This window comes from Malus domestica, chromosome 09 (genome assembly GCF_042453785.1).
Source record: "Malus domestica chromosome 09, GDT2T_hap1".
In the NCBI taxonomy this organism is placed as follows: Eukaryota; Viridiplantae; Streptophyta; class Magnoliopsida; order Rosales; family Rosaceae; genus Malus; species Malus domestica.
Window position 1 is genome coordinate 35,207,591 of NC_091669.1, and position 15,626 is coordinate 35,223,216.

The following is a 15,626-nucleotide window of genomic DNA, read 5'->3' on the forward strand; positions in this document are numbered from 1 at the left end:
ACCCTGTGCAAACCCTAGAACGCAGCCCTCACTTTCTCGAAACCCACTCTCAAACCTTAGAATGCAGCACTCTCACTCTCTTAAAACCCACTCTGAATAACACGGATGCAACAACCCACCCTCTCCCGCCGTCAGCTTCGGTTCGAAGCTGCTTTGTTTTCACCTAACCTCCAAATCGCGCTCTCCTTCTCTCCCCCCAACGACATCACCGCTCAATCCCCTCTCTTTCTCTCCCTCGAACTGTACAGCCCCTGTGACTCTGTCTACATGCAAACGCTCTCCTCAACCACTCAGAATGACACCAACACCAGCCACCCACCCCCAAGCAATCGCAGAAATCCTGTCATCTCTCTCTACAACGGACACCTTGTCTCATCTCTCTCTCTCTCTCTCTCTGCAAATCCCTGAATCTGGTAGCCATCGTCTTTCTCTGCAACGAACACCCCCATCTCTCTCTAATCGAAATCCCGCCATATCTCTCTCTCTCTTCGAGTTTCAGGAGGAAATGAGGGTTTGAGAAGGAAATGGAAAAAGCCGGCTTTTCCATCCCTTCTTCCCTTTCCACGATTATCAACACGTGTGCATCAAGAGCAGCGGTAGAGAGAGTCCAAAACGTTGTCCATTCGCACAGTGCAATTTCATCTCCTACTCTCTCTGCAAGCATGGTCGCCGTCCATTTGCAGCTCTCGTCTCTCTCCAATCTGTCAGTCCTTCTGCCCCCTCCCCCTCCCCAACAACAACAGGCCTACTGAAGCAGAAGCAGAAGCAGAAGCCAAAGCCCACATGCATCCCAAATGCTCAAAACCGGTTTTGTACGATGATGGCAAAACCGTAAATGTAACGAAATTCACCTAGTGGCATAGACGTAAATATATCAAAAGGACGAGGAGGTGGCAATTTTGTAAATAAACTGAAATTCACCCAAAGTCACTGTTTATTTGTACAGTGCAATTTCTCCCCCTTCTTTAGACTAAAGTAATAGTACGAGTAGGATACAATGAGTACGTACATGGAGTCGATCGTGATGGGATTGAATACCTTCACTTGTATAAATAATGTTTACCAGAAATAAACACAACGCTAATGTGCTATGATTACAAAGGAACACTTTTGGAAGACAAAAGAAGAAAAATGTATTTTTACAAAGAAGCAAAGCAATGCAAAACAAAACAAAACAAAGCGAACCAGTGGAACTAAAAACGGTGAAAGCCCTCTACATGTTCTTAACTGAAGGCGAAGAAAAATATACAGCTAACATGATGCTCCGTCCTTAGCGGTTACCAGGACTCTTCCCAAGAATAGAAGAAGGGCCAGGGGTCCCCGGACTGTGCGACCCTCCTCCGCCAGAAAGAGGACTTCGCTCTCCTCTTAGCTCACTTACGCGAGGACTGAAGGTCTTGTGTGGACTCCCAAGGATTTCAGGGGCAATTGCTGGTGTTGAAGTAGAGCTTGTGATCTTTGGACTGCTGACATGCCTAAACTCACCTCGGCTTCTGGTCATAACTTCGTCTAATATTTCTGCATCCCCTGCGCAGGAAGCTCCAGCTCCCAACTCTCTCTCCTGTTTCATTCCAAATACATCAAACACAACATTAATATTGATTCACATTTGACTCATGTATTAAAATTCATTAGCTATAAATAAGACGGTGAAATTTTCTTTTTGTCGCACAGCCTGTCATGTTATGTCGCCATACGTTTATATGCTAAAAAGGAAAGTGAGTTTTACCGTTGCAAGGTTATATGTTAAAGCCGGAGCCTCTTCGTACTCTGCTGCATCCAAATCCTGAAGGTGTGCTCCTTTGAAAAACTTGGGGAGTATGTATTGCCTCACAGGAACCAAGAGCATGATCATCATTGGAAACATAACCCCAGCAATTGGAACCCAAGTAAGCCCAAAACATACAAGCAGGTACAGAGTTTGGAAAACTGTGAACATCGCGATTGACTTGAAAGGCACAGTTTCTACAAAAGTGGCGTGATTATCCTCGAGGACTCTGCAGGATGATGAAATGCCATATATGAGGAGGAAGTAAAGTTAAACATGTATGAAACAAGTGAAAGAAGATTTGATTTGAGGGTTTACTTGAATCTTCTACTTGGAGCTGTAAAGAGCAATAAAATCCTTTCCCAAAATTGGTTACCGGGTAAGCTTTCAATGGCCATGAAGGCAAAGTATCCCCAAAGGACTGAAGTTGGGATTCTTTTGAGGATAGGCATAGCTGCAACACATCCCCCCACCAATACCGCTTGAAGCAGGTTACTGAGACGCTGCTCCTTCACCTCAACTGGCAATAGATCATCAATCTCTTTCTCAATATCAAATACTGTCTGATCAACTGGTGCATCAATATAATTTCCCATACTTGAAGCTGCCTGGATGGTTGATTCTTTTAATTCATTCAGTCCCTGCAATACAAAAGTGTTTCAATTAAAGCACGATGATCACCTGGTAATTAATGTCATCGAAATGTTCTAAACTGCGGCCTTGTTTCCATTGCAAGTCAAAGCCACATGTTTAATATATCAAAAAACTTGAAAATCAAAATATGTGTTCTTGTCATACTCGAGATGAGGCCTCCTGGTAAACCAAAGGAGTCTGCATTTGTTGATAGGCATCTTGCATATTTCCATACAGTTGTCCCAAGCTAGCATTATTTCTCATACTTGTGCGTGCTGTTGCTACAAGACGATTACGAAGCAACTGCACAAGTATACATCATTATGATCAGAAAACAGAAAAACTGACGATTGCAGAAACATAACAAAAGGATACAATGGAAGGAAAAAAAATTAGATAAAGAAAAGGTTTTTTGTGATTACCTGGTGTTTAAGAGTAGCTAAACTTTTTGTATGCATTGGAGACTGTGGGATGACTCCATTTGATGGAGGAATTCCAAGCAGACCACACATTAAAGTCTGCCATGAAAAAGCAAGAGAGTTATATAAGGTCGCTTACGGAAAAGGAAAAGTTGAATGCGAGGAAGGATCAATTTGCTTTGCATACCAGAAACCCCAAAAGAAGCAAGTCATAATGGTAAGAGGATGGCTTTCTTAAGTTGAACTCTTTCTGCTGAGATAGTTGGGATGCTACACTGTGATCAAAATAGTAGAGCACCGCGATCATCGTTGCTGGAATGAAAGCTCCAATGATATAGAGGACTGGAACATTGAGCATGTCCTGTGATATGATTCCAATTATAAACCAGTAAACATCAGCTTAATTTATCTTCTTAATTTACTGAAACTAATTACAGAATTGAATTCGGAAGACATGCCTTAATGACAGTCCAATTTTCATATGCACCAGGTGACCATGGATTTGGGCTAAAAAGGCGCCTTGGGATGCCGCGTGGAACACTACTAGTTGGAATGTAAGACACACCAGTCCACACTAGAACCATAAGTGGCACACCATAGTCTGCTACAAAGCTTCTTAGCCAACCTACAACACCAAAAAGCGCCGCATTACATAAAATCAAACTACATTCTATACATGCTTGCTTTCGTAATTAACACGGGAGATGACAATTAGTGGCACATCATATTAGTCTTACCAGTGCCATAGCGCCATGACCTTGCTTTCCTGCTTTTTAATGCTGTGAGAAGAAGGCCAAATGACAACACCAAAGCAAACATTCCATTTGCAAACCTCCATGAAGGTATAAATTGTAGTAAACTAGTGTCTTCTCTTTCTGGTAAGCGAAACTCATCCACAAGTCCCTACAAAATCAGACCACCCAAAAAATGCCCCAGTTCAAGTTTTCATTTTTCATGTTTTTCTAAGGACATTAATGTTATTAGCTCAAAATATCCATCCTGCACTCCAATTTTTGTCTTTTAATATTTGTGAGAAGGAGAAATGAGTGGTAACCGGTAGACCTATTTGATAACCATTTTGTTTGTAGTTTTTAGTTGGAAATAAAGAGAGAATACAAGGAAGAAGGGAGGGGATGAATAAGGATTGAAGAAAGAAGTGTATATGGAAAATCCAACATGAAAACAAAAATCCAAAAATAGAGAGAATTTTAAGTAGGTGTTCTTTACTCGAACGACAAGCAATATTCTATTCTAATCTAAACTAAAGAAAGATGAAAGAGTTTGAATCTAGGACATAGTGGGTTGAAGAAAAATTCCCTAATTCCCGGAGCAATTCACTGCATGCAAGTAGGTATTTTTTTTATCTAATTTCTAGTGTCCATTTTATATATCATTTCATGTGTATTTCTCCTTCCTCCCTTCCACCACACCCCTCTACGTTCTTGATTCGTCTATCCTTCCATCAATTTTCTCTTTATATCTAGTGAAAACAAAATAAAAGACAAAATTATCATCAAATAAACCCTACAATTTTTTTAATACAAGACTCAGAACACCCATACGTAAATTAAAATAAGAGGTGGCGGTGGAAAGAGTTAAAGACGGTGAGGTCACTGAGGTGGGGGAGAAGTAGAACCTAAAAAATGATATCCCTTTGTTTATTTACTATTTCTTTCGTCAACCAATCTATGGAGTGACATTTTCTAATATTCTAAGGTTCATCATGTGACCAAAACATTATTGAATAGAAAAATAAATAATAAATAATAAATAATAATAATAATAATAATTAGGTAAGAAGAAATTATACTTTAATGGCTTGCTGCATGAAGAGCATAGCAATAAGTAGACCAAACAACTCCCCAGCCACTCTTGTAAACCTATTTATTATGGAACAAGCGCCTAATATTGCCAATAAGAACAGTAAACCAGCTGTCCATACACATACCCTACAAAATTCAGTATTCCCCACAATATCAGGGTTAGTCAAACAACTTCAAACAAACAATTAGAAGGCAAATTCATGGAATTCGACCAAAAGCACACATGCGAAGAGAAGAGAACTCGAGAGTCGAGACCTTAAAAAAAATTAGGAATATAAAGGCTTACCATGCGGACCATGCTAGAAAGAGCTTTGGACCCAAGTCCTTACGTTCTTTGACAAAATTGAACATGAAGGTGTACATGATTACAGTAGGCTCGGCCACACCCAATATCAGCAAGGGTTGACCTCCGACGATGGAATGTATGATCCCACAAACTGCCGTCGATACTAAGGTTTGCACTGCTGTCAAAACTCCATCTGCATACAGTATAATTTGATTAATTAATTAATTAATTAACTAACTGGAAATGTCAAGGAGATCATCTTTTGAGACTGTAAATCTAGTAATGTGGTAGTTAATAGTTAATTTTCAGTTTTAATGATGTAAAAGAAAGAATTTATCTATCAACTGTCACATCATATCGTTTACACATATAATCTAAAAGGAAGTTCTCCCGAATATCACCCTAACTAATTAGTTCACATGCCAGCCAATACCTATTATAGAAGAAAGAAAAAAACAGTTTAATATTCACACACTATATTATTTTTCTCTGTCATTCTCCCTTGAATCCCTTCCTACCTTTTGTTTTCCATACCAACTAACAAGTTGTTAATATAGTGATCGAAAAGGCTAGCTCAAGGTGCAAGTAAACTATCTTGAAATGTGAGACCTTTAGAGAACAACAATAAATATTATATCATTGTGCCTTTCAAGTTAAAAAGGAATTACTATTGTTGTGAATTGGAAATCTAACACTGCAATTATTAGCGAAAAGTTTCAAATTCAACTATCATGACGAGAATATTAAATTATGACTAATTTATTGTGTGAGTTAACCAAATCGTCACTTTGAATACGGTTGTGCAGAAACAAGTAAAAATAAATAAATAAATTCAAGACTTGGAGTTGGAGCAGTTGATGAGTCGCAAAACATACCAGTACTTCGATCCAATTGTTCACCAAATGAAATGACTGGGATTGCAGAAGCAAAAAATATGTAGGTTGTAGGAGCCAAAATTCTGAAAAAACCAATATCAACATAAGTTTGCATTTGATTCAACATAAAGGGAAAAAAAAGGATATTGCATGAGTTGACGGAGAAATATTTTATGTACCGAAACACGACTTGGTACACCAAATGCTTAATTTAAGATGTAATGACATTTAATGTAATGAACTATATTTTCAAAACAATAAAAAATCTCTCGAGTTGATGGGAAGTGATTTCCGCATGTTCATTATGTTCTTTCATGGCACTCCTCGCTTTATTTTTTACTTTTGTATTTGAGTAAATGAATGTATATGTAGTATATACCTGAATCCAGCTTTAAAGCCCCCAGTCCAGTCTTCCTTGTAGCACTTCAATCTTCCTCTGAGATCATTCTTGATTCCCCGCAAAGGCACAAATGTCTCTTCCATGCTTCTGTCTCTGATGTCTGATCGGTATTACCGATTTCCTTGAGTAAAATAGAGATAGCCTCCCTCCACTGAAAAATTGCTAACAGTTTGCAGCAAGCAGGGGGCAAGAGATTGCCATAACTTGAACTGGCTATCAAAGTAACCACCTAAGTTTACATGGTCTGGGATTTTTTACCAGATTCAACCAATGCAGTGTGGAGAGAAAGGAAGGAGGGTGGACCAAATGGGGAAATTAGAAAGAGCTAGCAAAGCAGAGTCAATAGTGGTGGTAATTCGGAAGAGAAAGAGAATTAAGTTGAGAATCTTGAGATAAGAGGAGAAGTGGTCTGGGATGTCTAAATATATAAGATTGAAAAAAGTTAACTACACTCACCCCTTAAGTTTATCGAGTTTTCATAAAAATTTCTTACGTTTGAGATATTGCACTGACACCCTTTAAATTTTAATTTACTTTCAAATAACTCCTTGAGTAAAAAGCCTAATAATAAATAGACAACTTGACCCTTATTAATTACTTAAAACTAATAAACAAAAGCTTTTATAATTATATAATATAAAAAAAGAAGCTGCTATTGGCACTCAAAAAATCTAATTGTATATTCTTCATAAGAATATTTTTCTTTCTAAATATAGAAAGTTTAAAGTGCACAATTAGATTTTTGGAATGACAATAACAGTTCCCAAAAAAAATTATAAAACATTAAACACTAAAAAAATGACAAGAAGTTCTTCTTTCTCTAGTTGTATTTTTTCCATCTCATGTCTTGCGACTCTTTCCTCGGCTACATTGTATTCTACACCTCTTACCACCGAGCCTCGAGATGACATTGTTCTCCACCGCCATGCTCATGACGCCCCTCCTCCCCTGCAGGAACAAGTACTTCTTCGCCCTCTCATTCAGATGATGGCAGCACCTCTACCCCCAAGACGACACTGATCGCAACATCAACCCGAGGGTTTTGAATGTAATTTTATTTCTACTTTTGATTTCTCGGGGCCGTCCTAAGACAATATACCGCTAAGTTGTTGCCCTAAATTTTCAATTGGTGGATACAAAACCAAATACCTTCTTTTCAATCGTTCATAGACATAAATTGTCATCGTCGTCATCCGTGAAAACTGAATCCAAAGTGAATCTCAAAGTCAATTTACTAGAACCTACACAAGGAACCGCAGAGGCACCGAATCCGTCTTCTGGTAAGACACGACAGCGCCGACGTAAACAAATTTATGGGCTTGGTGAGATCAACGACCATACCATCTCTCCTGCTGACGTTTTGATTTTTAATTTTTGTTTTTTTACTATTAATGTTTTAATTTGAAATTCTTTTTCTATATCTAAACTACATTAATAAAATCTTCTTTATCTACCAAAAAAGGATAAAAAGATAATTTTGTCTTTTACAACAAAACAAAATTATGGGCAATAAACTAAATTTTACAGTGCTTTTTTCCAAGGCCTTATTTAAGGGTGATCCTAACATCCTCTAATTTTGAAAAATAAATATAAAAAAGAAAACTTATTTCTTTAATCCACATTCCTTTTTTTTCCCTTTCTCCTTCCCATTATAAAATAAAAATAAAAATTATTTTCACACACAAAGTGTGGGGCATCTGCCAGTATTTATAAATAAAAAAATTCTTATTCCACAAAAATTAGAGTTTTTCTTTAATTATAAGGGTAAATTAGTAAATTTGTAAGAAATTTTTTTACTCAAGGGGTTATATGAAATGAAATTAAAACATTAGGAGTGTTAGTGTAATATATCAAACGTGAGAAAATTTTGTGAAAACTCAACAAACTTCAGGGGTGTTAATATTATTAATCCAATTAAAAAAAGTTTGGAAAATGGCACGTCGTTATGACATTTTTCTTTAAGAGTAGTGCTATGAACACATTCATTTTTAATTTTCACATATCGTTGATTAATTTCTTTTAGTTGATCTTCTTCAATTCATTAGGCATCGCTGAAATCATATGAACCTCTTTATAAAATAATTTAAAGGTATGGCTTGTATTGGAAAAAAATTAGAAGACAAAAAGCAGGTGATGAGGGGAGACAGAATTTGCGGGTCAGAAGGGAATAATGGAGGTGAATCTCACTGTCATTACCTAGGAGAGAGGAGATTACACTAAACAATTATAGAGACAGTTAATCTCCCATCATCTTTCACGCTTCTCTACTTGTCTTGTGTGGTCCTTTCCCTCCCTCCCTCCCGGAATTGGATCCTCTCCGAGGCAAATCCTCGGATCCTCAGGATCCATTAACACGGAGATCCCTTTAAAATTATAATAATTGTAGCAGTTGGATTTTGATCCAACGGTCGTGTTAGAGGATTCCGAGGATTTGTCTCGGAGAGGATCCAATTCCCTCCCTCCCTTCCCTCTTGTTTTTGTTTATGTCACCTCACCGCCACCACGTTGTCTTTGGCCTGGGAGGACCTAACCTACTTTTACTAATAATGTACTTCATTCTTCCTCCCAAAACAATCATACATTTTCATGGTACCCAACTCTAATCAACTCCCCAATGTTATTAATAAAGGGGAGATTCCTCGAATCACCAGGAATGCACATCTTATTCTTGCTAATAATGTCTTTTCATTGTATAAATTTTTAATTGAAGCAGTGTAAATCTTCGTTTAAATATTATTCTCACATCAATCATTTGAATATGAGATCGTTTAGTCATTTAAATGTTTGGAACAAAGTAACGGTGTAAGTAAATAACATATTCATGGTGAATGCTCCAAAGACAAGAACGACCTCTGATTGACAGTGCGAGTACCAAGTAACATATTCACTACCATCACATTGTCATTTTATAATATATATATATATATATATATATATATATATATATATATATATATATATATATATTACCAACGAATGATCTCTCATTCCAAACTGTCTTTTGGAGAGATGATCTTCAAAGAGTGAAATATGTCCATTCTACCAATGAGGGTAGAAAATACAATGCATTGTTTTTTTTTTATTGGTTTTTTTTTAAATTTTTTTTAATTTTATTCAAGTAAATTTCAATACTAGAAAAAGGGAAATCAAATGCAGGACCTCAAGTAGATAGATATGCTACTATAGTGACATTGCAAAATAGTCACCATGGACATATTCCTAATAAAAAATAAAAATAAATGAGAGGAGAGTGATTATTATGGAGTGTTAATAACAATACATTGTCTACTTTAATAATTGTGATCTTTTAAATTCAAATGAAAACGAAATATTTTCTATGTATACAATTTTTTGAAATATTGGTGTGACTTTATTTATTTATTTATTTATTTTTAGTTTTTGAGTAGATTGATAATGTCACAGCCCGTCCCAGAGATGTATATTATTTTATTCTTGATGGTGTGAAATGACGGAAATACCCATGGACGTTAAATTGTGTGATGTGGTTTAAGTGTTGTTTATGGATCACTATTCTAAAATCCTAATTGTTTGGGACCAATTAGGATTAAGTAATTGTGTATTTTGGGTTGTTGACCAATCCTAGACCACACACACGCATCCACATCATCTCCTCTCTCACTCCCGTACTCTCTCTCTCGGTTTCTTTCTCTCCCTCTCTCTCTCTCTCTGCTATATGTACGGACAAGCACCAAAATCACCTCAATCTTCACAGATCGAAGGTTTTGAGTGCACCATTGTGTTCCTCGTGGTGGTACGAGTTGATTGGTACCCATTCTAGGTAAGGAACCTTTCAAAAAACTCATGAACCCCGTAACCCAATTTTCATGCACTGTTCATACTCACGTAAAACCTTGTGTTTTAAGGGAATCTAAGCTCATAGGAAGCTTAATGAGGTCCTCACGAGTCTCGGGGTAGTTCATTTGAAGAATTTGGACGTCGAGATCGCAAGAAATGAAGAGTTGCAGGTTTGGTCGGAATTTCGAAGCTTCCCCGACGTGATTTCATGATATTTGAAGCTTCAAATAGGTATAACGCCATTCTTCTCACTCTAAGCTTTCATTTGGTTCAAATTTCATAGGAAATGGTTGAAAAATGAGTGACAATAGTGAGTTTAAAGATTTGCCCAGTTTCCGGCGCCGACGACGGTTGCCGGAGCTGGAGGTAGGAGGTGAAGGAATATTCCGTCAAGTATGACGGAATATTCTCACGCCGTCCGTTAGTCGGACGGTTACCGTTAGGTTTTAACAGAATATTTATGACACCGTTTGTAGAATCCGTCAAGATCCTTTGCGTGTGGCCGCGCATATTACCGTGCCTTGGCCGACGCGTGGCGGCACGTGCGGGGTCAGAAAATTATTTTGAAAATTTGGGGATGATCCTGAGGTTGTGTAGGTCACTATGGTATATTCATATACCCATCTTGAGCAATGTATGAGAAATTATTAGCTAGTTTTGTCTATGTGCTTTAAAATAACGTTTTTATAGTTAATTCGCATATAGGTGAGACTTATCCCGAGGACAAGCGTATCCACGGGCGACTCGAGGGTTACGACCCATCGACATACCAATGAGTGGGCTGTTGTTTTCAGTATATATTTATATACTTGATATATTTCCCAGAAATGCATTTTTTAAGGAAAGTATGCTTTGAAATAATATGTCAAATGCTTTTATATTCTAAATACGCATTTCAGGGTTACATATATATATATATATATGTGGTGCTGTGGAGGCACAAGTAAGTTCAGGTAAGTTATGTTTGGCTATGTGAATCATCGATGATATGGTATGTGATGGATTGATGTTGAGCTCATAAAACTGCACCTAGGGTGATTGTGATTTAGCCAGAGATATGAAGTACATGCCTGTTTATTTATGTCACCTCCCGCACTATATGCTCATATTGGATTCAACTTAAGTGCACAGTCTTGTCGTACAGACCTTAATTATGGTTCCGACTCGTAGGTGACTAGCGATTTATCATCCAGCTATTATGAGAGAGTAAAATTGAGCATAACTATATTACACCCAATCTTGTCGTACAGACCTTTTTAGTGGTTTTGACTTATGTGCAGTTTATTACCGTATAAGTCATTGTAGTGACTCAGACTAGATTGACTTAGAGCTATGAATTTAGCCGTACAGACTACCACAGGGGTTCCGGCTAACATATCATATTTCTATGAATTTCTTCTTACCTGAATTGCTTACTCTGTTATATATTAACATGGCATATATTTGAATATGATTATGTGAAGCATGAATTGAATTGATATGATTTCATATATATATATATATATATAATGTATATGCTCATATTCTGATTCTGAGAAAAATTATACATGTTTTATAGCGAGGGGTTAGATATGTTGATAAAGAAAATGATTTCGTAAAACATTTGTTTTTGCCCACTCACGTTTTCTGTTTTGCGCCCCTCTAGGTTTTAAGTAAGCTTGTTGTTGGTGGCTTGAGGACGTCGGCGGTTCTAACCTATCTAAATAATAGTAGGACATTCTTGGTACTGTATAATTAGTATTTGTCCTACTAGATTGCACCTAGACTTAATATGCTCTGCTTAGGAGTGTTTAATGTTGTAACTAACTCCTATCACTTCCTGTTTAGTAGTGCACTCTAGTAATTCGGTATTTAATTATTCGTATAATTCTTATCTTTATTGCTTCCATACTGTGCACATGGCTACGTCACTCTCATGTGACAGCTAGCATGCCTTGATCTCGGTCGGGGTGTGTCAGATAACGTTATTAGGTTAAATAGTTAGTTGTTAAGAGGAGAGGTGTATTAGTGAGATCAAACCCCTACAAAAATCTACAGACATGATTGCTTTCTGACACTATTGTAAAGTTTCATATGCAAATGATGTATTAAGAAGATTTTATTATGCAAATGATTTTTTTACACTAAGATGTGAGAATTGAAAACAATAGATCAATCATAATAAATTTGTATCAAATTCATGATCTGCAGGAGTTGAAAATAAGATTCTGTAAAGAATAATATTCTCTAACAAGTAAAGAATAATATCACATATGTTACCTAAAAAAATATCAGATATATATTATATTATCTACAATAAGAGGTGAGAGTAGGCTAAACCACACAATGTGACACACCCCGACCTAAATCAGGGCGTGCTGGCCGCCACGTGAACGTGACGTAAACATGTGCACAGTGCGGAAGCAATAAAGATATAGAGAATTACGAGTAACTAAAATCCAAACTGCAAGCAATACTAGCTAAGAAAAGAGTGCTAGTGCAAGATTAAGTGTGAAATACACAACCAGAGCTTTAAATAGCCTAAGTGTTGTCAAGCAGGATAAGTACTAATTATACATCACCCGAAGGTGATCCTACATTTGATGTTCTATCAGAACCACCGTCGAAATCCCCGAGGTCCACCAAAGCACTTCTACCTAAAGGGCGCAAAACAGAAAGTGTGAGTGGGTAAAAACAAAGCTTTTCAAAATCATTTCATTTCTCAAAAGTTCTAACCCCTCGTCGTAAACCTTGTATAATTTTCCAAAAAAAAAGAACATATATACATATCTCAGAACCATGCTCAGAAAACAATATTCATAAGTATGCCATGCCAAAGTATCTCAATGCAATGCTATAGGTAAACCAGACAAAATATATAAATATCAAATATCGTATCAGCCAAATCTCTCTAACTCAAACTGCACGGCTAAGTATATAACTCATAACCAATCTCAATTATATCAAATCAGATCGAATCTTGCACACGAGTCGGAACCACCTAAAGTGGTTTGTACAACAAGGTTAGGTGTAAAATAAATATGCTCTAGTGCTACGATCACGTGAAGACTGTGCGAAAGATCGTGGGTCACCTACAAGTCAGAACCATCTATAATGGTCTGTACGACAAGCATGTGCACCTAACTTGGATCCAAGGTGAGCATATGCTGCGGGAGGTGAACATCACGTGAAGGATTATGCCCTAACTCTGGGTGGGAGCACTAACACCGCGGTGCAGGTTCATGAGCTCTCAATACATTACAACATACATTGCATAACTGAAACAATCTCGTATCTTTAATTTAAGAACTTACCTAGCACTTACCTGTGCGTCCTCAGCACCAATCATAATTATATGCAACTACTAATGCATAATAAAATAAACAGATACTTACATGGCATTTCCAAAACATATAATCATTTAAACACATTTTCTGGGAAAAGTCTCAAGTATATAGGTATATACGGAAAACCAAAAGCCCACTTACTGATATGTCGAAGGGTTGTAGCCCCCGAGCCTCGATTGATGGCGCTCGTCCTCAGGATAAGTTTCACCTATATGCGAAATAACTGAATAAACGTTATTTAAAGCACATAACCAAAATTAGGTAATAACTTCTCATACAATGCTCAAATGGTGTATTTGAATATACAACTATGATCTACTCAATCTCAGGAACATCCCCATATTTTTAGAAAAAATTTCCGACGTCCCACGCGCCCCCACACCCGCCCAACCCTGACAGAATCCTTAACTGCCGTTAAGGAATATTATGCTAAAAATTAGAATATTCCGTTAAAACTAACCTAACGCCATCAGCTGCCGTTAGGAATATTATGTCAATATCGACAAAATATTCTTCTTTCTTCTCCGGCGAATCGCCGATCTCCGGAAACTGGAAATTCGAAAAACCTTAATATCTTCTTCATTTTTCAACCAAATTTCACAAATTTTATATCAAAATGAAGCTTAAGACAAGTAGAACCAATCCTTACCTTTCAAAAGTCCTAAAACTGACGGAACTCGCCGGAAAATCCCTCGATAATCTGGCTAAACCTGCAACTCGTCGAAATTCAACTTCCCGACGTCCAAATCACTTCATTTTTCTTCTCCGAGCTTTGTGAAGACGATCTAAAGCTTCCTATAACCTTAGAATCTCCCAAAAACTCCACATTTACATATGCATGAACAGTACCTCAAAATTAGGATCTCGGGTTCTAGGGTTTTCCAAGCTTTCCCGTCCTATAAATGGTATGAATAGACTCAAGAGCCTACGATGAACTCAAATGTCACCTTCTCTTTGTCGATCTGCGCCTAAATGGAATGGTTCGAGAATTGTCCATATGCTTGTACGGACGTTGCAGAAAATTGAGAGAGGGATGAGAGAGAGAGTACACAGGGAATGGGATAGGTGTGTGTGTTGTCCTAGTTGGTTACAACCAACAAAACAAAAGTAACAAGCCTAAGTCTTTTCCAAAAACTTAGGAAATATTAAAATTGTCTAACTTAAGTACATAATACACACAACATACTTTAACGTAGAAGGGTAATTTAGTAACTTCCACGTTCGAAACCAATTAATATAACAAAATTTCAAAACGGGCTGTGACACAATGAGTTAGCAATAGTAACTTGATTCAAATACTTCTTTAGTCATAATCGAACCTAAAATCTCATTCTAGTAAAAGTGAAACAGGAATACTAATTTAATAAAATAAAATTGTGGTTCATAATATCAAGAGTGTTTCCTTTACAGCGGAATACTCATAAACCTGACAAAACAAAACACAAGGAGTCATTGCAGCCGCCACAATCACTAGTTGACTTACGGCTCCCTTAAAATAATAATAATAATACCACTTTTTTATTCTCAAGAAAATAAATTACGTTAAATCGTACATATTCGGGGCAAATGCCTTCTTTTTGCTGCAATAAAAACACAAATCTGATGTATTAGGTATTCGCACTGGACTTGGATTCTCTGCCCTCTCAATTCGGTACTCTTTCTGTGCCCTCCTGTTTGTGTGGTCACGGTTAAGCCACGTCAATATTTTATATTACTATTTTTTTTTGTCTTATTATTTTTATAAAAAACAATATAAAATGTTAGCATGGATTAACCGTGACCACACAAAATAGGAGGGCAGAGAATCCAAGTCCATTCGCACTCTGCCCACATCATTGGCCCTTTATTAATCTTTTATTAAAAAAAACCAAAACTAGCAAAATAGCAGCCAGCACATTGGCTCAGCCTGTAAAGTAGAAGACATTTTCTTTCTCTCTTTTGGATGTAAAGGAGAAGATGATCTTCAAGGTACTAGTATATTCTAAATCTCTAACGGTCATGAATTGTGACAAGCCGTGTCATGACAAATAAGGTGGGTTTAATATATAATTAATCATCTTTAACTAATAACTAATGAAAGTTTGTCATATCGACAAAAATTTATGTTATTTGTTATTGAACGCGATAAACTGAGTGACACAGTAGTTGAATTAAAAGATCAATGCGTGTAAGATATGTACGAGGGTTTTCTATTAGGTGAAGTAAAGTATTAATTTACAGGAATATTTATCCTGCTAGGTCATGGATCTTGAGGTGCGAAACATATTTACTAGGGTTTCC

The 15,626-nt window shown here is 37.0% G+C and overlaps 1 protein-coding gene across 1 annotated transcript; it reads right to left on the reverse strand.

The window, feature by feature from the left end:
- Positions 1 to 1,025: 1,025 nt before the first annotated feature.
- Positions 1,026 to 6,583, reverse strand: LOC103444294 (probable boron transporter 2). The gene is made up of 12 exons (XM_008383231.4): positions 6,184 to 6,583; positions 5,805 to 5,887; positions 4,930 to 5,122; positions 4,631 to 4,769; positions 3,558 to 3,723; positions 3,279 to 3,445; positions 3,008 to 3,181; positions 2,824 to 2,919; positions 2,567 to 2,704; positions 2,087 to 2,409; positions 1,730 to 1,997; positions 1,026 to 1,561 (listed from the first exon to the last, which is right to left on the reverse strand). Exons 1-12 carry the CDS (start codon positions 6,285 to 6,287, stop codon positions 1,271 to 1,273), a joined length of 2,142 nt encoding a protein of 713 aa, XP_008381453.3. The 5' UTR covers positions 6,288 to 6,583; the 3' UTR covers positions 1,026 to 1,270.
- Positions 6,584 to 15,626: the final 9,043 nt, after the last annotated feature.

Excerpts from the sequence above, each read along its gene's own strand:
- LOC103444294 (XM_008383231.4), bottom strand. The coding sequence starts at position 6,287 with ATGGAAGAGACATTTGTGCCTTTGCGGGGAATCAAGAATGATCTCAGA. Across the intron at positions 2,410-2,566 it reads ACCAGGAGGCCTCATCTCGA|GGACTGAATGAATTAAAAGA; the intron begins GTATGACAAGAA and ends TTTGTATTGCAG. Across the intron at positions 1,562-1,729 it reads TAACATATAACCTTGCAACG|GAGAGAGAGTTGGGAGCTGG; the intron begins GTAAAACTCACT and ends GGAATGAAACAG.